We start from the raw sequence: 17,015 nt of genomic DNA, 5'->3' as shown, positions 1-17,015 counted from the left end.
AGATAGTATTGGATTCCTTCTCATCCAGTTTTCATCAAAAGAACAGAAAAAATCCTAAATAAGCATTTAGTTTCTTAACAGAACGTTGAGGTTTGTCAGGCCAGAACATCTCTTTTTTTCTTATAAGTGGGACATGGGACAGTGAGCTAAAGTTGGTCTTTCTTTGTTTGGTTTAATATAAACACTGCATTAAAAACAAATGTTCATTAAGTAGTTATTTAGCAGGTTACATCAAGGTGAAAGGTCCAAAACAGACAAACTTAAAGTTCACAATCCCAATCTGTTTCTTTCATTACATTCTCTGAGTCTCTGTGTGTGTCTCTCACTGAGAACCACATGTGATTCATTTGGAAATTTCTGTCATTACATAACACTAACTGTTTGTACCCTACCCTTCCTTGCTTCCTCGCACAGGCCCTCACAGTCCCTGTGAGAGAACAGACCTCCGCATGGCGATAGTAGCTGACCACCTTGGACTCAGTTGGACTGGTGAGTTTGAACACATCTCCGTTTTTTGTTTGTTTGTTTGTTTGTTTACTTTCACATTGTGTAAAAATTAAGCCAAACAGAACCACAAAGTGATGTAAGAAAAATGATTATCATAAAATGTGAGAATTTTTAAGGCTGAAGGAATGATCTGGACTGAAACGGACTCTTATGTGTCAGTTTTTAAGGGTTTGTTGCCACCTGGTGGACGTATACTGTAAAAATGTCTCAACTGAGCAGTACTGCAGTGATATTTATAGCCACATAATACTACAGCATCATCGGTACATAGCATATAACAAAAAATAACTAAAAAACTTCTCATGTTTGGATGTTTTTCAAATTTTGAAGATACTTAACTGCTGAATACATGTAGGAGATACTAGGATTTGAAACGGTGAAGAAAATATATAAAGCAATAAAAGCTTCATTGATTTTAAGGAGCATAAAGCTTTGATACATCTTTATATTTGAGTGTATCTTTAGAGGAATAGCAGGTGTATATTTTACTTGAGCAGCGATTAGGGCGTGGCCCCTGCGGCCGCCTGCACTGCAGCACTTTCCCCACGCCTACCAGCATTTGTACGACTGGCTGTGAATGCACTGCAAACGTATGTCCGCTGAATGAGTGCCCAGCTGAGAGAAGGAATCTAATCCATATTTAATGTGTGTTCCAATTGCAGAGCTGCAGTGAACCATCAGACCTGCTGAACATTAGTTTCTCGTGGGTTTAGATTTAGAGTCGTGATTCTAGTCCTTCATTAGCTGCAGACTGTGTCTGACACATTGTTTGGCAGTAATTCATTTCGGTGCTGCAGTTTAATCAGTGCATCAGCACATCCCTCACCTCCTGCTTTGTAGGCAATCAAGTGTAACCTGTAACATGGGCCCAGATCAGATGTAAGTGGTGCAAACATGAAAACTAATTCAAAATGCCACTTTCGCCACACGCATTTTCTAGCTAAATACTGTTGCTGCATTTGTTTTTGCATTTCTACACATTTCCCTTTGTTAGGCATGATACTGTCAGATTTATCAACTGGAGAGCAATCTCTATAAACAGATATCTTCATATGAACATGCCAGATCTGGAAGCTAGGGACACGTTTTCTGTCTGCTTTCTGTTTGTAGTATGAGTTCCAGTCATGTTTGAGCAGGCTTTGGCATGCATGCCAGTAAATAGTGATAAAGTGAAATGATCAGCTATTGTCTCACAATGATTTAACTTTACAAAAAAGAAGGAAGCGATGCATGGCACTGATGGCATCAGGTGCAGCAAAACTGCAGAGCAACAGAAGCACACCACCCACATTCATACCACAGGTGTAAATGCTGGGAATGGCAGTGGCATCATGCTTGCAGGCAGTTCTCCAGAAAGCCAACAACACGTTGTGTCAGCTTGACATGGATGATGTTGTGCATAGCTTGAATGCTGACTGGTTAAAAAGAGAGAACAAGAAAGAGAGCAATAGCTCAATTTAAAAAATATATATATAATTAATGGCACTCAACATCCTCAACATGTTTGAATTTCTCTCATGGGAATGGATGGCTGAAAGATCAGATAAAACAAAACATGTAACTTTGGTGGTCAATAATGGTGCTGCAGAAATGTCCTGTTGTGGAACTCCAGCCCTGCAATTCAGCTATCTATATGCTGCTGTTACAGAGCTGGCCAGGGAGCTGGATTTCTCTGTGGATGAGATCAACTTGATCAGAGTGGAAAACCCCAATTCCCTGACGGCACAGAGCTTCATGCTCCTAAAGAAATGGGTGCACAGGGACGGTAAAAATGCCACAAGTAAGTACAGAAGTAGATATGGCTGCTGTATTTCATACTCATATATATTTCAGTTGCTGGTTTATGATAAAACGAATCAATAAAAGGACATTATCAATGTTTGCGATGCCACAACATCACCTTATGAATCAATTCCTGTCTCTCTCCTCCCCAGCGGATGCTTTAACCGCGGTGCTGACTAAGATCAATCGGTTGGATATTGTGACTTTGCTGGAAGGGCCCATATTTGACTACGGTAACATTTCAGGCACACGCTGCTTTGCCGATGATAACGCAGTATTCCCGGATCAGTCCGATGGTAAAGTGTAGCCCACCCTAGCTGAACTCAGTCTATCTCTCAGTCTATCCCTTCACCCTTCTTCACCACCTCTCTCAGCCAGAGGCAGTCGGACATGACTGCGTAAATAAATATTGAACCAATCAGGCTTGACTAAACTGTGGAAGTTAATGACCAAAGTGAATGAACGCTCCAGCAGGTTCATTGAGTTCATGTCAGATAATGGACCGTCAGGTAGTAAACGCACTGGAGCCGTGTTTATTGAGCAGTCAGCTTGTTCGTTCACCAACACAGGCCAGTGCAATTCGTTCATAGCACTCAGTCTTTGGAACTGTAATGACAAGTGACAGATTGATAGAAATTCGTTCCCATATTATTGATTTTAATTAAGCGCAGGAAACTCTGTACCATTTTTGGGTGCATGAAACTTTTAGTATGTTTCATTGTTTTTGTCAGATGTACAAAAGCATGATGAAGGAAATGAATGCCGCCTCTGTCCCCGCTGATAAATGCATTTTCTTGAAATCTTGAAATGATTTTTTCAGATGGGGCAGGGCACTGCTTTGTAATTTGGTTTAACAATAGTTATGTTTATGTGTGTTTTTATTAATTAAACACAGCCATGACATGAGAAAACATGAAAACATAATCATAACAACCAATTTTTAACAATGGCATGCTTGCTTTAAGCACTATGGCAGACCCTTTTCTCTCCCTCTTCTGTATTTCTCTCTTTCCTCTTGTATGAAAATGAAGTATGGCAGCAGTTTGTGACTCTGACAGACACATTGAAGGCCATTTCAGAACTTTTACCACAATGTGCTGTTTCCCTCCTCACATTGCAGATATGTTCTCAAATACATTTCAAATGAAAATGCTTTATTTTTTATATAAATTTGACTGTTTTCCACAGTTAAAACACACTGTTAATATATCTTTAGATAACTAAATTTCAATAAGGAGAGATTACTTGGAAGAATTTAACATGATTTATTGAGATGGAGAAATTCATGTATTTGGTGATTAGACTCTGATGACCCATCATAGCAGAAGAAAATCCCAGCGGTGATGGATTTAGGACAGGACCCCCTGGAGTCTAGACACTGATGGTAGTGAAGATGAAGACTAAGGCTTAAATAGAGCTCTGACTGCGGTGGAGATGGGGAGGTGGTGGGTTGCATGAAAGAGAGTCTAAAAGGTAGGATGACAAGAAAATGATCGAACTAGAGAAATGATGTCAGTACTGAGATTGACAGTGTGGGAAAGCGTAAACATGTAAACAGAAAAAAAGCTGAACACCCAGGAATGCAGATGAGTGATTACAGATCTTCCTTATTGAACCTAAGCATAAGCTTCATAAAACAAGGGTAGAGTCAAGGGATGGATACGGGGAGCAGCACTGCAGGCTCAAGACACCCAATCCGTTTGACAACTCAACAACCGCCACATAGTATCAAAGGACTGAAAAGAGAAGCATGTAAAAGTCAATAACAATATTAAACAGCACAATTATATTCAGCAGTAATAATGCTTTTTTATTTCTCTAGCCTGTCTTTTGTCCCTGGCTATTACTGCAGCTCTATTAACCGACTGCCAGTTTTTATTTAAGGAACATGAGTAATGATGACTAATTATTAACTTCTGCCGCCAAATCCAATGCCAACTTTTTACCATGGATTTTACAGAACCATTGCTATGAATGGAATAAAATTAATCTTTCCACTACTGTTCTTTACTTCTTCAAGAAAAAAAGCAGATAACACGCACTAAGTAAAGCCAAATAAGCTCTTCTCTGGATTCAGTAGACGAGTTTAGAGTCTGCTTTGGCACTTTAAAACAAAATTCTGAAATGGTCTCATTTCCAGTCTGTCTAATTAGGTTTTCTTGAAGTCATCTTAACACAAGGATCGGCTGTTACCTTGAATAACAACAGAGCTGAGGTGATCTTTTTGCAAAGATGATTTCTTGGGGAACCGACTTAAGTAGATTAACAAAATGCATGGCTATGGCTTTGTGTGAAGGGCTGCCTGCTGTGTTGTTGTTGACTCACATTAATACACTTCTAACACTCTTTAAATGGGCGAAGCCTTTTCAACACATCCAGAAGTGGGTTTTTTTTTTTTTTGATGACTTGCACATTTTGATCTGGATGTGCTCTGTTCCACACGGCACTCACAGATGAGTTGAAAATGAAACGCCTTTTTTCAAAGTGTACAGTGTATACTAATGCTTCTGTGTCACTGCTGTTAGCTATGTGTGATACCTGTCATCTCCTGGTTCCTCCGAGCCTCCAGCCTCTACGCTCCACTGTAGCTTCCTCTGCTTTGAGACCAGCAGACTCCCTGCCTCTTCATCCTCCTCTTCCTCTTGCTTCTGAGTGACTAATTTCCACAGCAAATGCCCTTGTCTACTGAGCAGCACTAATCAGCTACTTCCCACCAATGGCTACCTTTTGCTAACCTCAGCAGCTTCAGGATCCAGTCATAGCTTCTGCTCCCACCCTTGCAGTTGAGTAGAATAAGACTAGAACAGCACAGTCTGTCATTACTAACAGCTTTCTACAGGTTGTGGAGGAACATAGCAATCTTACAGCTCTTTGGTGAGAGTTTAAGATCGCTCTTGTCAGCCTCTGCGCAAGCTGGATGACACTGAGAGCTAATTGCTGTCAAGGCCCATTTCAGACGCTCTTATCCATGGCATAGAAGTGCTCCAGGGGAGTCTCTTAACAGTAAAGCTCATTTAACCCAGTGTACATTTGCCAAACCAAACCTTAAAGACTATCAAGTCTTAAAAAAATCACTGTAAGGTTGAGAAGTTATTGTTTGGTTTGGCAAATGTGAATCATGGCCTTTCTTCTGAACTTTTCGATGTGAAACATTCAGGATCTTTTTCCATGAAACAGTCTAAACATTGTGACATACTGTGTAATTTCCTTTTAGTAAGAAATCTGATGTGAGGTGTTATCAGGTTCTGCAACTTTGTCCAGAAACCATACTTGATCTGAATTTAATCAGATTTCGACATCCCGTCCTTGTGCACCACCAGACCGCTTTCAACTGGCTGCCATTTTTAGATCGCTCCATGAAAGTCGTTCTGACCGCTGACTGTGATTTCAGCATGAACCTCAAACTTGCAGATTGAGCCTACATGACCGTTTGAGTTTAACATCATTGGTGATGAGAGTTTTTCACCAACAATCTAGAGACAAAAGAGCAGGTATGAATGTACAAAGAACAGGAAAAACTTGAGTAGCTAATGTATTTGCCTCCCCCCAAAAATATGACACAACCACAAGGTAATTAAGACATACTGCACCACGCACACGCATAAATGCTGGCAATGCGTCGGCTGCTCACATTAAAAGATTCACCACAGATGTGAGATTGATCCTGGGGAACAGGATCAGGCATCCTTTAGATGTCTTAGAAGGATGACGAGTTCTGATGGGGGAACTTCGAGGAAGCCATGTTTCACCAGCAAATAGTGGATTAAAAAGGAAGAAATAACAAAATCACCATCTCTCCTCATCTGATTTGGTGAGGAGAGATGCAACTTTAGTCATTTTGCCTAAATGATTTGAGATAGACTCATTTTTATGATAGACTGGAGGAGATTCAGTGCGCATCACAGAGGCACAAGTGCACATGGTAAGGATGGGACTTTCATGGAGCGATCTACAGAACAGCACATGCAGGTTTTATGGACAGGGTCACAAAACCGCATACTTTAGTATTAGAACTTGGAAATTATAGTCTAGACTTTTAGTATTTCCAAGCATTTGCCCTTTCTCTTTTCATAAACATCTCCTCCTCTTTAAACCTAGACTGTAAAATCTCAGTTTTCCAGCAAAAAAATGATAAAATTATTGAAATTATTTGACTACCCTGGGGTGAAGGGTCCAAAGAGATGATACTCCTGCTGACTATGGTGCCTCTTCTTGCTTATCAGCTGAGATGAGCAACCCGATGAGTCCTACGCTCAATCTCTTCGCTTCTGCAGCTTCGTAGATTTTAAGCCTTCATCAGTCACATTTTCACTTCATTGTCAGTGTGTTTGACCTGTTTTATTTTTACATGCCTTGTTCTGTCTTCTAACCAGTTTTTGTCTAACATTTGTTCTGTGCCTTTTGTTCTGTCTTGTGAACCTTGCTAATTGCAACAGCTCCAAAATGTCTTAGAAGTCCTCAAATGCCTCAGCCTTCCCCTCTGCACACCACCTCCCTTTCTTCTTCCGCTCCACCCGTTCAAACCACACATATCAACACTTTCTCTTCCTCCTCTGTCTTTTTCTTCCCATCTCCCCCTTCCACACCTCCTGTTTACCTCCTGCCTGTGGCCCCTGTTCTCCCTCACTTCTTCACTCTGCCTTATTCCCCTCCTCTTCCCTCCTCCCCTCAAAGTCCTTTTAGCTGCCCTTCTTTCTTCTCTCCTCACTTTCCGCCCTCGGCCCTCTCCAAGCCCCTTCCTCCTCTTTCTTCCTCACTCCCAACTCTTCACCTTTTACCGCCTCCTCATTCTGCCTCTCCTACATCTGCTGAGTCTTCTCTCCCTTGTGCCTCTCCTCGCACCTTATCAGCTACTACTGTCCCTTCTTCTCCTTCCCCATCTTTAATATGTGCTTCCTCTCCACCTTTACTTCCTCCCTCTTCTACACCTCCTCTCTGTCCTTGCTCTTCATCCTCTTCTCCACCTCAAAATCGCCATCCTCTATCTCCACCTCCCCCATCTCCCCCATCCTCTCCCCTCCCTCCTGGTGTTCCTCCTTACTTCAGGCAAGATCGTTCAGTTCCTGAGGTTTACATTTAGAGGCCTGTGTGCTTCTCACTGCCTTTTGTTTGAACCAGCACAACTAAGCTACCTGAACTCTTCTCAAGCTTTTGCTCATAAACTGACCTAATTACTGAAAATGAAGTCCAGCTTGTTTTAAAGTCTCCCGCCTCACTAACTTCACTAATGTTGCATTTATTTGAGTGAGGCTGGGTCTAAGGCTACGTAGGTTTAAAAAGAAAACTCAAGTGCCAATTTTAGGCTACATAAACAGTATATGCCAGGTTTTTGGTTTTATTTTTATATTTTGTGTATTTCTGTTTCCACCACTTTTTGATGTGGTCATGTCTACTCGGTAGGGCTGGTTCAAAAGTCATTTAAAAGTACTTGAAATTATTGATTATTTTTCTACTTCTAGAGGCGGCAGAACAAAATTTAAACACAACAATTCTGATGTTCGTATATATTACAGATCGAGTACAACTGGAATAGCGTTATCATTTATCCACAGGAATAAATTCCAGAGTCTGGTTTGAACTCTGGTTTGTTCTGCAAGAAGCAATCCAGTACTGGCACAACACATTCGGAGAGAAATGCAGCCAGAGCCACAAAAGTGTAGAAATATCTGTCTTAGATGGCATGATGTACAAAGCAGGAGAGATGTTTCCTCTAAGTGAAGAAGTAGATTAATGAACTCACTCTGGACACCGATTGTGCAAACTATCCTCAACACATCGTGCATTTAAAGTAGCTGAACACCTGATGAATGGCCTGTTTTTTTTTTCAGAAGAGACATGAAGGGCAGGCCTCTCTTAACAACAATGTGGGTGTTTATCCTTTTTATTTCCAAACTGTATGTCCTAATTAAATTTGTAGTTGTAAAATTATGTCGCAAGAAATCAGCTGAAAGCACACTGTGACCTTTGTAGATGTGTATAGGTGTGTGTAGCATCTAAAGAGCCAGATGTGTTTCTGAGCAGTTCACAAAGATTAAATTATAGCTTAAAGGAGCAGCGGCTCCCATTCAGCCGGCAAATTCCACTGTAAATATTGCTCCATGTCTGCTCTATGTGTATGTGATTTGAGATTAAATACGGATGTAATACTTTGCCTCCATAGTCTTTAAAGGTAATGGCATTACGTATTTTTTTTCTTATTTCAATTTAATATATTTCTGAATACTAAAATTCACCCACCAAATGCACAAATACCACAAGCAGAATCTAGAGGTGCAGTTCCCAGGAAGTTACCACTGGGTGTAAACCGACAAATAACTTTATAATATGTAAAGTTGTGTTTACATCTTATTCTGCTCCTTAATCACTTACACTTGTGACTTTTGAACAGATGCTACCCTTAAATGTTTCAAATGTTTCTCATTTCATCACCTCCATCACTTTACTTCTCCTTCCCTCCCTCTTCCAACCCCTTTTTTTTTTTTTTTTTATCTTTACCCCCTCTTCAATCCTCGTATCCTCTAATCCTGTACTCCTACAATCCACCCAGGCTACGACAATATAGATCTGGAGCTCCAAACCCCCTCAGACCTCAACTACGTGCCCCCAACCCCACTGCGCTCAGACGACTTCTTTAGCGAGGGCGATCCTTTAGTAGAGTCCCATAACAAGTCCATGCTTACTAGACCTAGCGACCTCTCTCTCACTCAGACCACCAGCACCTCCAGCAGCGACCCCCTCACAGTGGCCCCGGGTCCAGGCTCCACTGCCACAGAGCTACCTATTGCTGGGCCTGAAGATACAGAAACTGAGATGTTTACTGAAGAAAAAACAGGATTGGTGTGTGTAGAGAGGCCAGATAATGACAGACGGTTGGTAGAGCAATCAGGAAAGGAGACAGAAGAAGTAAAAGCAGGAGACCATCTTGTTTTGGAGAGTCAGGGAGGGGCCGTAAAAGAGAAGGCTACCGCAGACACTGGTCTTGGAAATGGAGTGGAGGAAGAAGAGGAGGAGGAAATGACGCAGGAGAGGTTGCAGAGTCTGCTGGAGGATTTAAAGCTGGAAGAGGGCATGGAGGAAGAGGAGGTGTCAGAGGAGCTTGTGAATGCCATCCTTGAGCAAGTACGGAAAGCAGAAAAAGACATTTATTCAGTTCCAGGCAGGAGCAGTGAGACGTCTGGCGCAATCGGGGAGTCAGCAGCCCCTGGCCCCAGCCCGGGCTCTGAGAAGGGCAGGTAGGACTTGATTTTATTTGAAATTCATTGTCACGTCTTTCTGCTCCCAGGTGTATTGTCCTAAATCTCTTTAACTCGTCCAGCCCCGACAGTCTAGCTGATTCGCTAGAGGAGCCCCAGGTTCAGACCAACAAACAGAATGGAGGTCAGACTGAAGCAGCCAGGGAAGGGATGGAAAAGGTGCCCAGGAGGAAGGAATCCCAGGAGGACAGCAGCACAGCGGGACCAAGCAGAGGAGACAAGGACGGAGGCAACAGGTCCCAGCACAAAGTCCAGGTGGGAATCGGTCCTTCACAGAGAATCTTGTCTTGAAGCCTTGAAAAAGTCTTTAACTGTATATTATATTATTCTCCTTCTGTTGTTATGTGGGCTTAAAATATTTAACCTCTGAGATTAGCCCAATTCTTCTGTCATATGTTAACTTTCCATATGAATCCCACACACTCTGGCCTCGTTGACATTACTCTGCTGCTGGGCTGCCTTCATCAGGAGAGTGTTAGAGAGAAGGAGTCCGACTCTGATGAGGAGACCACTGTCACTACCAGGGTGATACGCAGACGGGTTGTACTCAAGGTCTGTTAGGCCTGGTGTGCAGAGACATGTTGAAGCAGAGTGCAGTGGACCGATAGCGTGTGAAGAAGAGTGATACCAGAGAGACTGAACAGAAGCTATTTGCTATGTGTGCTGAGCATGACAGTAACAGTGTTTTTGTGCAAGTTTGTTAACATGGAGTGGAATGTGTGTGCAGCTATAGTAACTTTAAAAGATAACTGGAGACGGGATATGTGCGAGGAAACAAAGAGACATTTTTTTAGATTAACATATGACCCAAAGAGGAGTTCTAAATTTTCTCTAAATTGAAATAGAAACTTGACTACAGCTGTTTATATGTTTAGCTTTGCTATAGTATTAAGTTCTAATTGCTTGCTTGCCTTGCTTGTGCTCTTCTACCTGGCTGGTGGATTGTTGGTTGTGCTTTACCATATATATTTAATTTACCGAATAAAAGGAATGTGCCAAACTTCTTCTGAGGGGGGAAGAAAAGGTGGCCTTTGATTTAAGCTTCTTTTCAGCTAGAAGCAACTAATAGATATTTTAATTATTGATGCTAAGTGCTAAGTGTTTCCAGGGAGTCATCAGTTAATTGCTTAGTGTAAAAAAATAAAATAAAAATCAGAAAATAGATTCATAAAGCCCTAAGTGAAGCTTTGATACAAATTAACAAGATTAAAGCAGCATATATTTACTTAGGATAGCTGAAATTAAATAAACTGTGGCGATTTTTGCCTAATTGAAACGCTGCCCATGTTGGAACACATTTCCAAAGTGGAAAAAGTCTGCTTGAAGATCTTATAAATTTAATAGGAATAAAAAAACTAAACTAAAGCAAGAATATAACATGTACAGTATTCACAGACTTTGCTGTGACAATGAAAATTGAGCTCTGGTGCATCCTGTTTCCACTGAAAGTACTCCAGCCATCATTCAGCATTCAACACAACCTCTTCACACCCTCCACAAAAGGCCGAACTGGCTCGACACCAGTAGATACCAGTTATATTCTATATTCTTTATTGTTTTGTTACAATCTCTGGCTCTATCAAGGTTCATTTTGAGGTGATAATAAGATGCATTTGTATGGTTTTTGAACGGGGTTTCGCCTGAACTTTTATTTTTCCATCTATGGACACATCCTTCTGAAGCTTTGTTTAAAAGAAACACTTTTATTGTATTCTTTCCGTATTTCTATATTATAAATGTCTTTTAAACAGCATTTGGTGTTTCCAGTGCTTTTGCTGCGGTTTTGAAGTTTGGACGTGTTGCGACAGCAGGATGCAGTATTACATTACATTATTTAATAAACCTGCCGATCTAAATACTCACCTTTCCACTTTATATGATAAATATGTTCTAGGGCAAATACCCTGGTTTTGCATCCATTGTGATTTGTGGGCTGTTTGGAAATGCTTCTTTATTTATTTGATGAATAACAGTCTTGGAGCTAACCCTACCTGCACCTTTACCTTCCTCATTTCTTTCTCACTTTTCCATCCAAATAAAAACTTTCACCCCAGGGAGAGGAGGCCAGAAACATTCCTGGAGACTCTGTGACAGAGGAGCAGTTCATAGATGAAGATGGGAATCTGGTCACCAGAAAAGTAACCAGTCTTTCTCCTCCATTGCTTTTCTTGTCTTACACCACATGTATATGCCATGTACAGCCACAGTAAAATTTAATAGGGAAAACGATGAACCATGGAAGGCACAAATCTGTTATGTGAGCTCGATTTGTTTCCCCTTTGGCCATACGCCCTTGGTTTGTGATTGATTGGTTATCTCACCCTCCAGTTTGCTGTCCATGTACAGACTAGAGGGATTAGATGACCAGTACCCTTCAAAACTGAGGGTTTGGGCCAAGGAGGGGAATTCAGATTGGACCTCATTGTCACAATGATGCCGACAACCTCTTAGATGCATGAACCAAACCTATCACATACCATCCCATTGACTTTTACACGACACCTCTACATATCTCCCTCATCCTTTTTTGCATCACTTCTCTCAACTCCCCCACCCTCCTCCTGCTAACATGCTTCTTCCCCTGCAGGTGATCAGAAAGGTTGTACGCAGAGTGTTCAGCTCAGAGGAAAGGAGGCAAAATGAAGGCGAATTTATTGCAGCAGAAGAACCTGCTGCTGCTGCTGGTGGGGGAGGTGTTGGTGGTGGTGTAGCCTCAGGTGGAGCTGACACTGCTTCTTCATCAGGAGCGGCAGCAAGAGCCACGGGGGGGAAGGGCAAGAAGAAGGGGAAGCGATCCCGACACGGCCACAAGGAGGAGCCTCAAAGAGTGAAAGCTGAGGTTGCTGTCGAAACAAACTGCCTGACTTAGTGAGCTGAGGTGTCTGCATGAAGCTGTAGCTTTGTGTAAACTCTTAATCAATCAATGTAAACTCTTAATCACCTTTTAGATGAGCAGAGGACACACATTCTGACAGCATTAAGGCAGCCATAAACCAAAGTAAACTGCATTCCAGTGAGGGGAGGTGTACTACAAAGCGCGATTAATGGGTTAGTGAGGTATGTTTAGCCTGGCTAGATCACCATGGCAACTTCTGCTGAACAGATAACATGGTCTAGAAGCATCAGCATAAGTTTTAGTTCAGGTTCAAGGCCCTTCTTGCCCCAAGTGTCCTATGAGTTGAACCTGAAGCACAGTTGATCTGCGATTAAGACCAGAAAAGCGTTTGTGATTTAAAAAAAAAAAAAAAAAAAAACAGCACTTAAAAGTCCAGCTAAAATTTGGGCAAAGCAGGTTGGTCAGGAGAAGCAAGAGGCAGGTGAGCAAAGATAAAATGCCATGGCCACATCGTCACTGGGGACCTCAAGTAGATTTATAAATACACATCAGTTTACGCATGTAAAAACAGAAGATGAAGATCTTGGCTAAGATTGGTTTATCCATACAAAATGGTAAAATGACAGAAGTGTCAAATGTAATGACTAAATTGTGATGTTCATGCAACTTAAACTTTATTTTGACATTCAGGTTTTGTTTGCTGTTTCCTGTTTGAAAAATTGAGTGTGAGTTTATGAAATGCTGTGCAGTTTAGAACAATTTCATAACAGCAACCTTACTGTCTGAATACAGTTTGCAGTGGTTGCAGTGTGTGTTTCCTCAGTAGCAGCTACAGCCTCTAGGTTGAGACTAGACCGAGTCTGAGAACTACTAATATCAAGTGATTCAACTAATATAGAATGTCGTTATTCTCTCTATTAAGCATGTGTGCTTTCATTTGCAAATGTACAGATGTAGTAATTTTAACATTTTTTCACTCCTTAAACTCATCTTTCCTCCAGCATGCTGCCTGATGTAGAAGATGAACCAAACTGTGCTTCATTAACACTCACCGATAATGCCTTGCCTGAGTTTAGTACTGATATTTCCTTTCTCTCTCTCTCTCTTTTTGTTTTGCTTTTTTTTTTGTTCCTGTCTTGTGCTGAATCTCGCTGCTTTTCTTAATCTCCTTCTGCCAAGCCTGGAGACGGTGCCAACAAGAAACCAGGGAGGAAGAGTCATTCTTAACAGTAGAGCTCTCAACTACAACTGGTAAGAGGCCACTCATAAAGACACTAAAAACTCCCATAAGTTACCAAATATTCACCTATAGACCATAAAGATTAATTATGTGTGTTTTCTGTAAATACAATAAGAATATACTATTTTTTGCTTAATATAAAGTATGGTATATAAAGACATGTTTAGCTGAAGACTTTAATTCTGAAATTTAGAGTTAAGACCACTCAGATGTCTGTATGCTGAGTATGAAGCCATCTACCTTTTAACTCTGATGTAATCAGGAAGACAACTGAGTTTTTCAACTGGAATAAAATTGTCAGTGCTGTTGTACTCCCAGGCATTACAGTCAAGCGCACCATGCAGATCCTTATTAACAAGAATATTTGCAAGGATTTAAAAGCTAGCAATAATTTAAGTTGCTAGTTGACATCTAAATGTGAGTTTTATGTTCTAGTTAGTATTTAAAAAAATATCACCTTATGTTGTATGTAAACAAAGATGAAAACGAATCACTTGCGAGGTTTTGTAGGACACTTTCTGTTACGTTCCAGAGTTAACTAAAGCTATCAAAATGATATGAACAAACAATTGTTTATGACTTCATGTCCAAAATCTCTTTGTACTGTGTTGAACAGATACTGGAGATGAACTAGTGTCAGGTGGTACTTTCATGTAATTCCAATTTGTACCACAAGGTGGTGCAGTGAATAAATAAAACATATAAACAGGAGAATTAATTAAAAACACAATTACAATCGAGGCCAAGAAAGACAAAAAAAGATATTTAAAACTGCAATCCTAAAGCAGAAAAGTACTTTTTTTATACAACAACCAATCTGAAGTATAAACTTTCCTTTACACTCAGGTCCATGGACATCCACCTGTGACCCCCACACATGACCCTGGGAGGAAAAACAGACCGGAGCCAATGAAACCAGGAGCCAACACGTGTCTGAAGCTTTCGCTTTACAACGCATGGTTTTCAGCAAGACAACACGTTACTTTTCTTTGATTTCGCATGAGCATGTCACCAAACTCACTCACTGTTGGAAAACAACACCGAAGGACACGCATGGACGTGAGCTGGAAACTTCTTTAATCTTTGGCAAATGAAAGGCGTCTGTGACCAAAGACGGCACAAACAGCGAGGGAAAAGACTTCACTCTCTCAGACACTCGCCTTGTATGGCTTTATTTTTTCCTCCTGCACTCACGGTATTGGGGTGCACCATGTGGTTCTTTTATAAAACAAAACAAAGGAGATATAATAGTACCTGGGTGTTTTTGTTGTACATAAATGACACTGTATAAAATCTTTAAAAAAAAAAAAGAATTGGTAGCTTCACAGATTGTTTATGCACTGATTTGAGTTGATGAAGCTTTGCAGAGCCAGTGCATTTGTATTGAGAGGTCGACACTTTTCGTGCAGCCTGGAGTGTGTCTTCTGACGTGCTCTTCCCAAATATAAAAAGGAACAAAAAAAGCTGTATGTGAATGAAACGAATGGAGAAAAAAAAATGATGCTTGATTTTCAACAGAGGACATTTTCTTTAAAGACAACAGCTACTCTGCTCTGTCCGAGGGACATTCTTCAGAGAAATGATATTTTGCTGCATGTTATGTCACTTTATTTTTAACGCTTTCCTTTCTTTCTCTTAATTCAAAGCACTGTAATACAACTTAGAGAGGGTGTGATGGTACTTCTGTCTGTGTGAGCACTCATAGTAACCCAAACATCTGTCATCTATAACTGTTTTGTTTTTTATTTAATTTCCTTTTCTTTTCTTTTTTTTTTACAAATGAAATGACACTCCACATCCTAGTGGCGAGATAGTACAGCATCCTTCTTATGCAACAGGAAAGTACTGACACTGTCCAATGCATCTTTCAGACTAGCACATTGTTAGCTCTAGACCGCTAGCAACGCTGTGTGTGTGTGCGTTTGTCTGTGTGTGCGCGTGTGTGTGTTTAACATTAAGAAAAAAAATCCATGCATACTAGAAGTGTATATTTAAACCTTTAGTTCTACTGTGGTTTTTAAAAGGGGACTTTTACGTTGATGATTTTTATCCTGTTTATTTGCTTCTATTTACATGAGAACAGAGAATCTCATTTTTAGCCCCATCACTCAAATCGAAATCTTTGTAATCACATACAAATCACTGTCAGTTATTAAAAATGTGACTTTCTGTTCATGTGTAAATTGAATTTCTGTTTGTTTTTTTTTTCATATGAATCCACCCTAAGCATCCATTGTTGATAATAAATCTGGTACCGACATGTATGACAAACCAACATAGCCTACACTGGATGATCCAAGTAATTATTTAAGCAGAAAAATAAATTGTGTTTAAACTGAACCTCTGCTAGTCAGTCTGATTTCTCTTTCTGGTTGCACAGGCCCAATGAAATACTGGCATGAATCATACCGATGTCTTTAAGACGTCAAGAAACCTCATGGAAACTAAAAGACAATAAAAGACCTGAAGATGTAGGCTGAAGAGCTTTGTGTATCACAACATACTTGCCTCACATGCTAGTGTCCACCAGTAAATAATGCCAAATAAATGAAATACAGTCACTAAACATGTGGCCCATTCTCCTTGTAAAGGCAGTATTACACACTACATTACATTACACAATATAAATAGTTAAAAATAATAATTGTATACACGTCTTAAACCAAATGCAGAATAAGGGTATTTAGGGGGCTATATGTCCATGCTTCCATGCCACTTGTGACCTACAATGGCCCAGTCATGATCTTAACTAAACACTGGTTATGTGACCCCGTACATTCTGCATCTAACAAATTTGACATAAAAATATATATTTAAAAAATTATTGTACGTATAAAAAAAGACCTTTGCAACTTTTTCAGTTATATGTCAACATCTGGCATAAATTAAACATGCAGATCATCAAGAATGTGATTTCCATACTGGATTGGTCAGGGTTAACAGGGTGCCGGTGGAAACTGTGCTACTGTTAGCTAAAGACAAATGAAGAGGAGAAGGGGAAGGCATGATAGAACCATCATTGGTAAAGAGAAAGAGCTGATGGGACATGCAGAGGGTTGGTGTAACAGAGGAGGACGCTAATGATGGGGTGAGTTGAAGGTGATCTGTTGTGGTGACCCCAAAACTGAGTAGAGAAGAAGAAAAAGAGGAATTTGACCAATAAAATCGCTGAAAAATATCATTCTGTGTTTCGCAGACTACCATGTTTCAACCGCTTGGTACAGTGAAAACCAAAGAACATCCAAGAATTCCAAATATGTAAATACAGCATTTCTTTTTGGAAAAACTAGACCAACTATACTTTTTTATCAAAATTATTGGAGATTTGTTTTTTTAATAATGTTTCAACAATAAAAAACTACTGATCGATCTATCTATAAATGAAATATACATTTAT

At 40.4% G+C, this 17,015-nt stretch overlaps 1 protein-coding gene across 29 annotated transcripts in view; it reads left to right on the top strand.

The window, feature by feature from the left end:
* ank3b (ankyrin 3b) overlaps positions 1-15,958 on the top strand; it is a 176,265-nt gene extending 160,307 nt beyond the window's left edge. For 17 of the 29 annotated variants that reach the window (XM_026178131.1, XM_026178130.1, XM_026178132.1 and 14 more), the window contains 10 exons: positions 415-489; positions 2,156-2,287; positions 2,442-2,585; positions 8,837-9,521; positions 9,605-9,797; positions 10,011-10,094; positions 11,597-11,680; positions 12,130-12,381; positions 13,558-13,629; positions 14,465-15,958. In XM_026178131.1, coding sequence (XP_026033916.1) covers positions 415-489; positions 2,156-2,287; positions 2,442-2,585; positions 8,837-9,521; positions 9,605-9,797; positions 10,011-10,094; positions 11,597-11,680; positions 12,130-12,381; positions 13,558-13,605 — 1,697 coding nt within the window. In that variant the 3' untranslated portion in view covers positions 13,606-13,629; positions 14,465-15,958. Of the gene's footprint in view, positions 1-414; positions 490-2,155; positions 2,288-2,441; positions 2,586-6,725; positions 9,522-9,604; positions 9,798-10,010; positions 10,095-11,596; positions 11,681-12,129; positions 12,797-13,557; positions 13,630-14,464 lie in introns of those variants that run through there. The other 12 variants (XM_026178122.1, XM_026178120.1, XM_026178119.1 and 9 more) reach the window with 9 other exon arrangements.
* The last annotated feature ends 1,057 nt before the right edge of the window (positions 15,959-17,015 follow it).

The sequence above is a fragment of the Astatotilapia calliptera genome, chromosome 8 (genome assembly GCF_900246225.1).
Source record: "Astatotilapia calliptera chromosome 8, fAstCal1.2, whole genome shotgun sequence".
In the NCBI taxonomy this organism is placed as follows: Eukaryota; Metazoa; Chordata; class Actinopteri; order Cichliformes; family Cichlidae; genus Astatotilapia; species Astatotilapia calliptera.
This window is presented reverse-complemented; position numbering and strand designations above follow the sequence as displayed.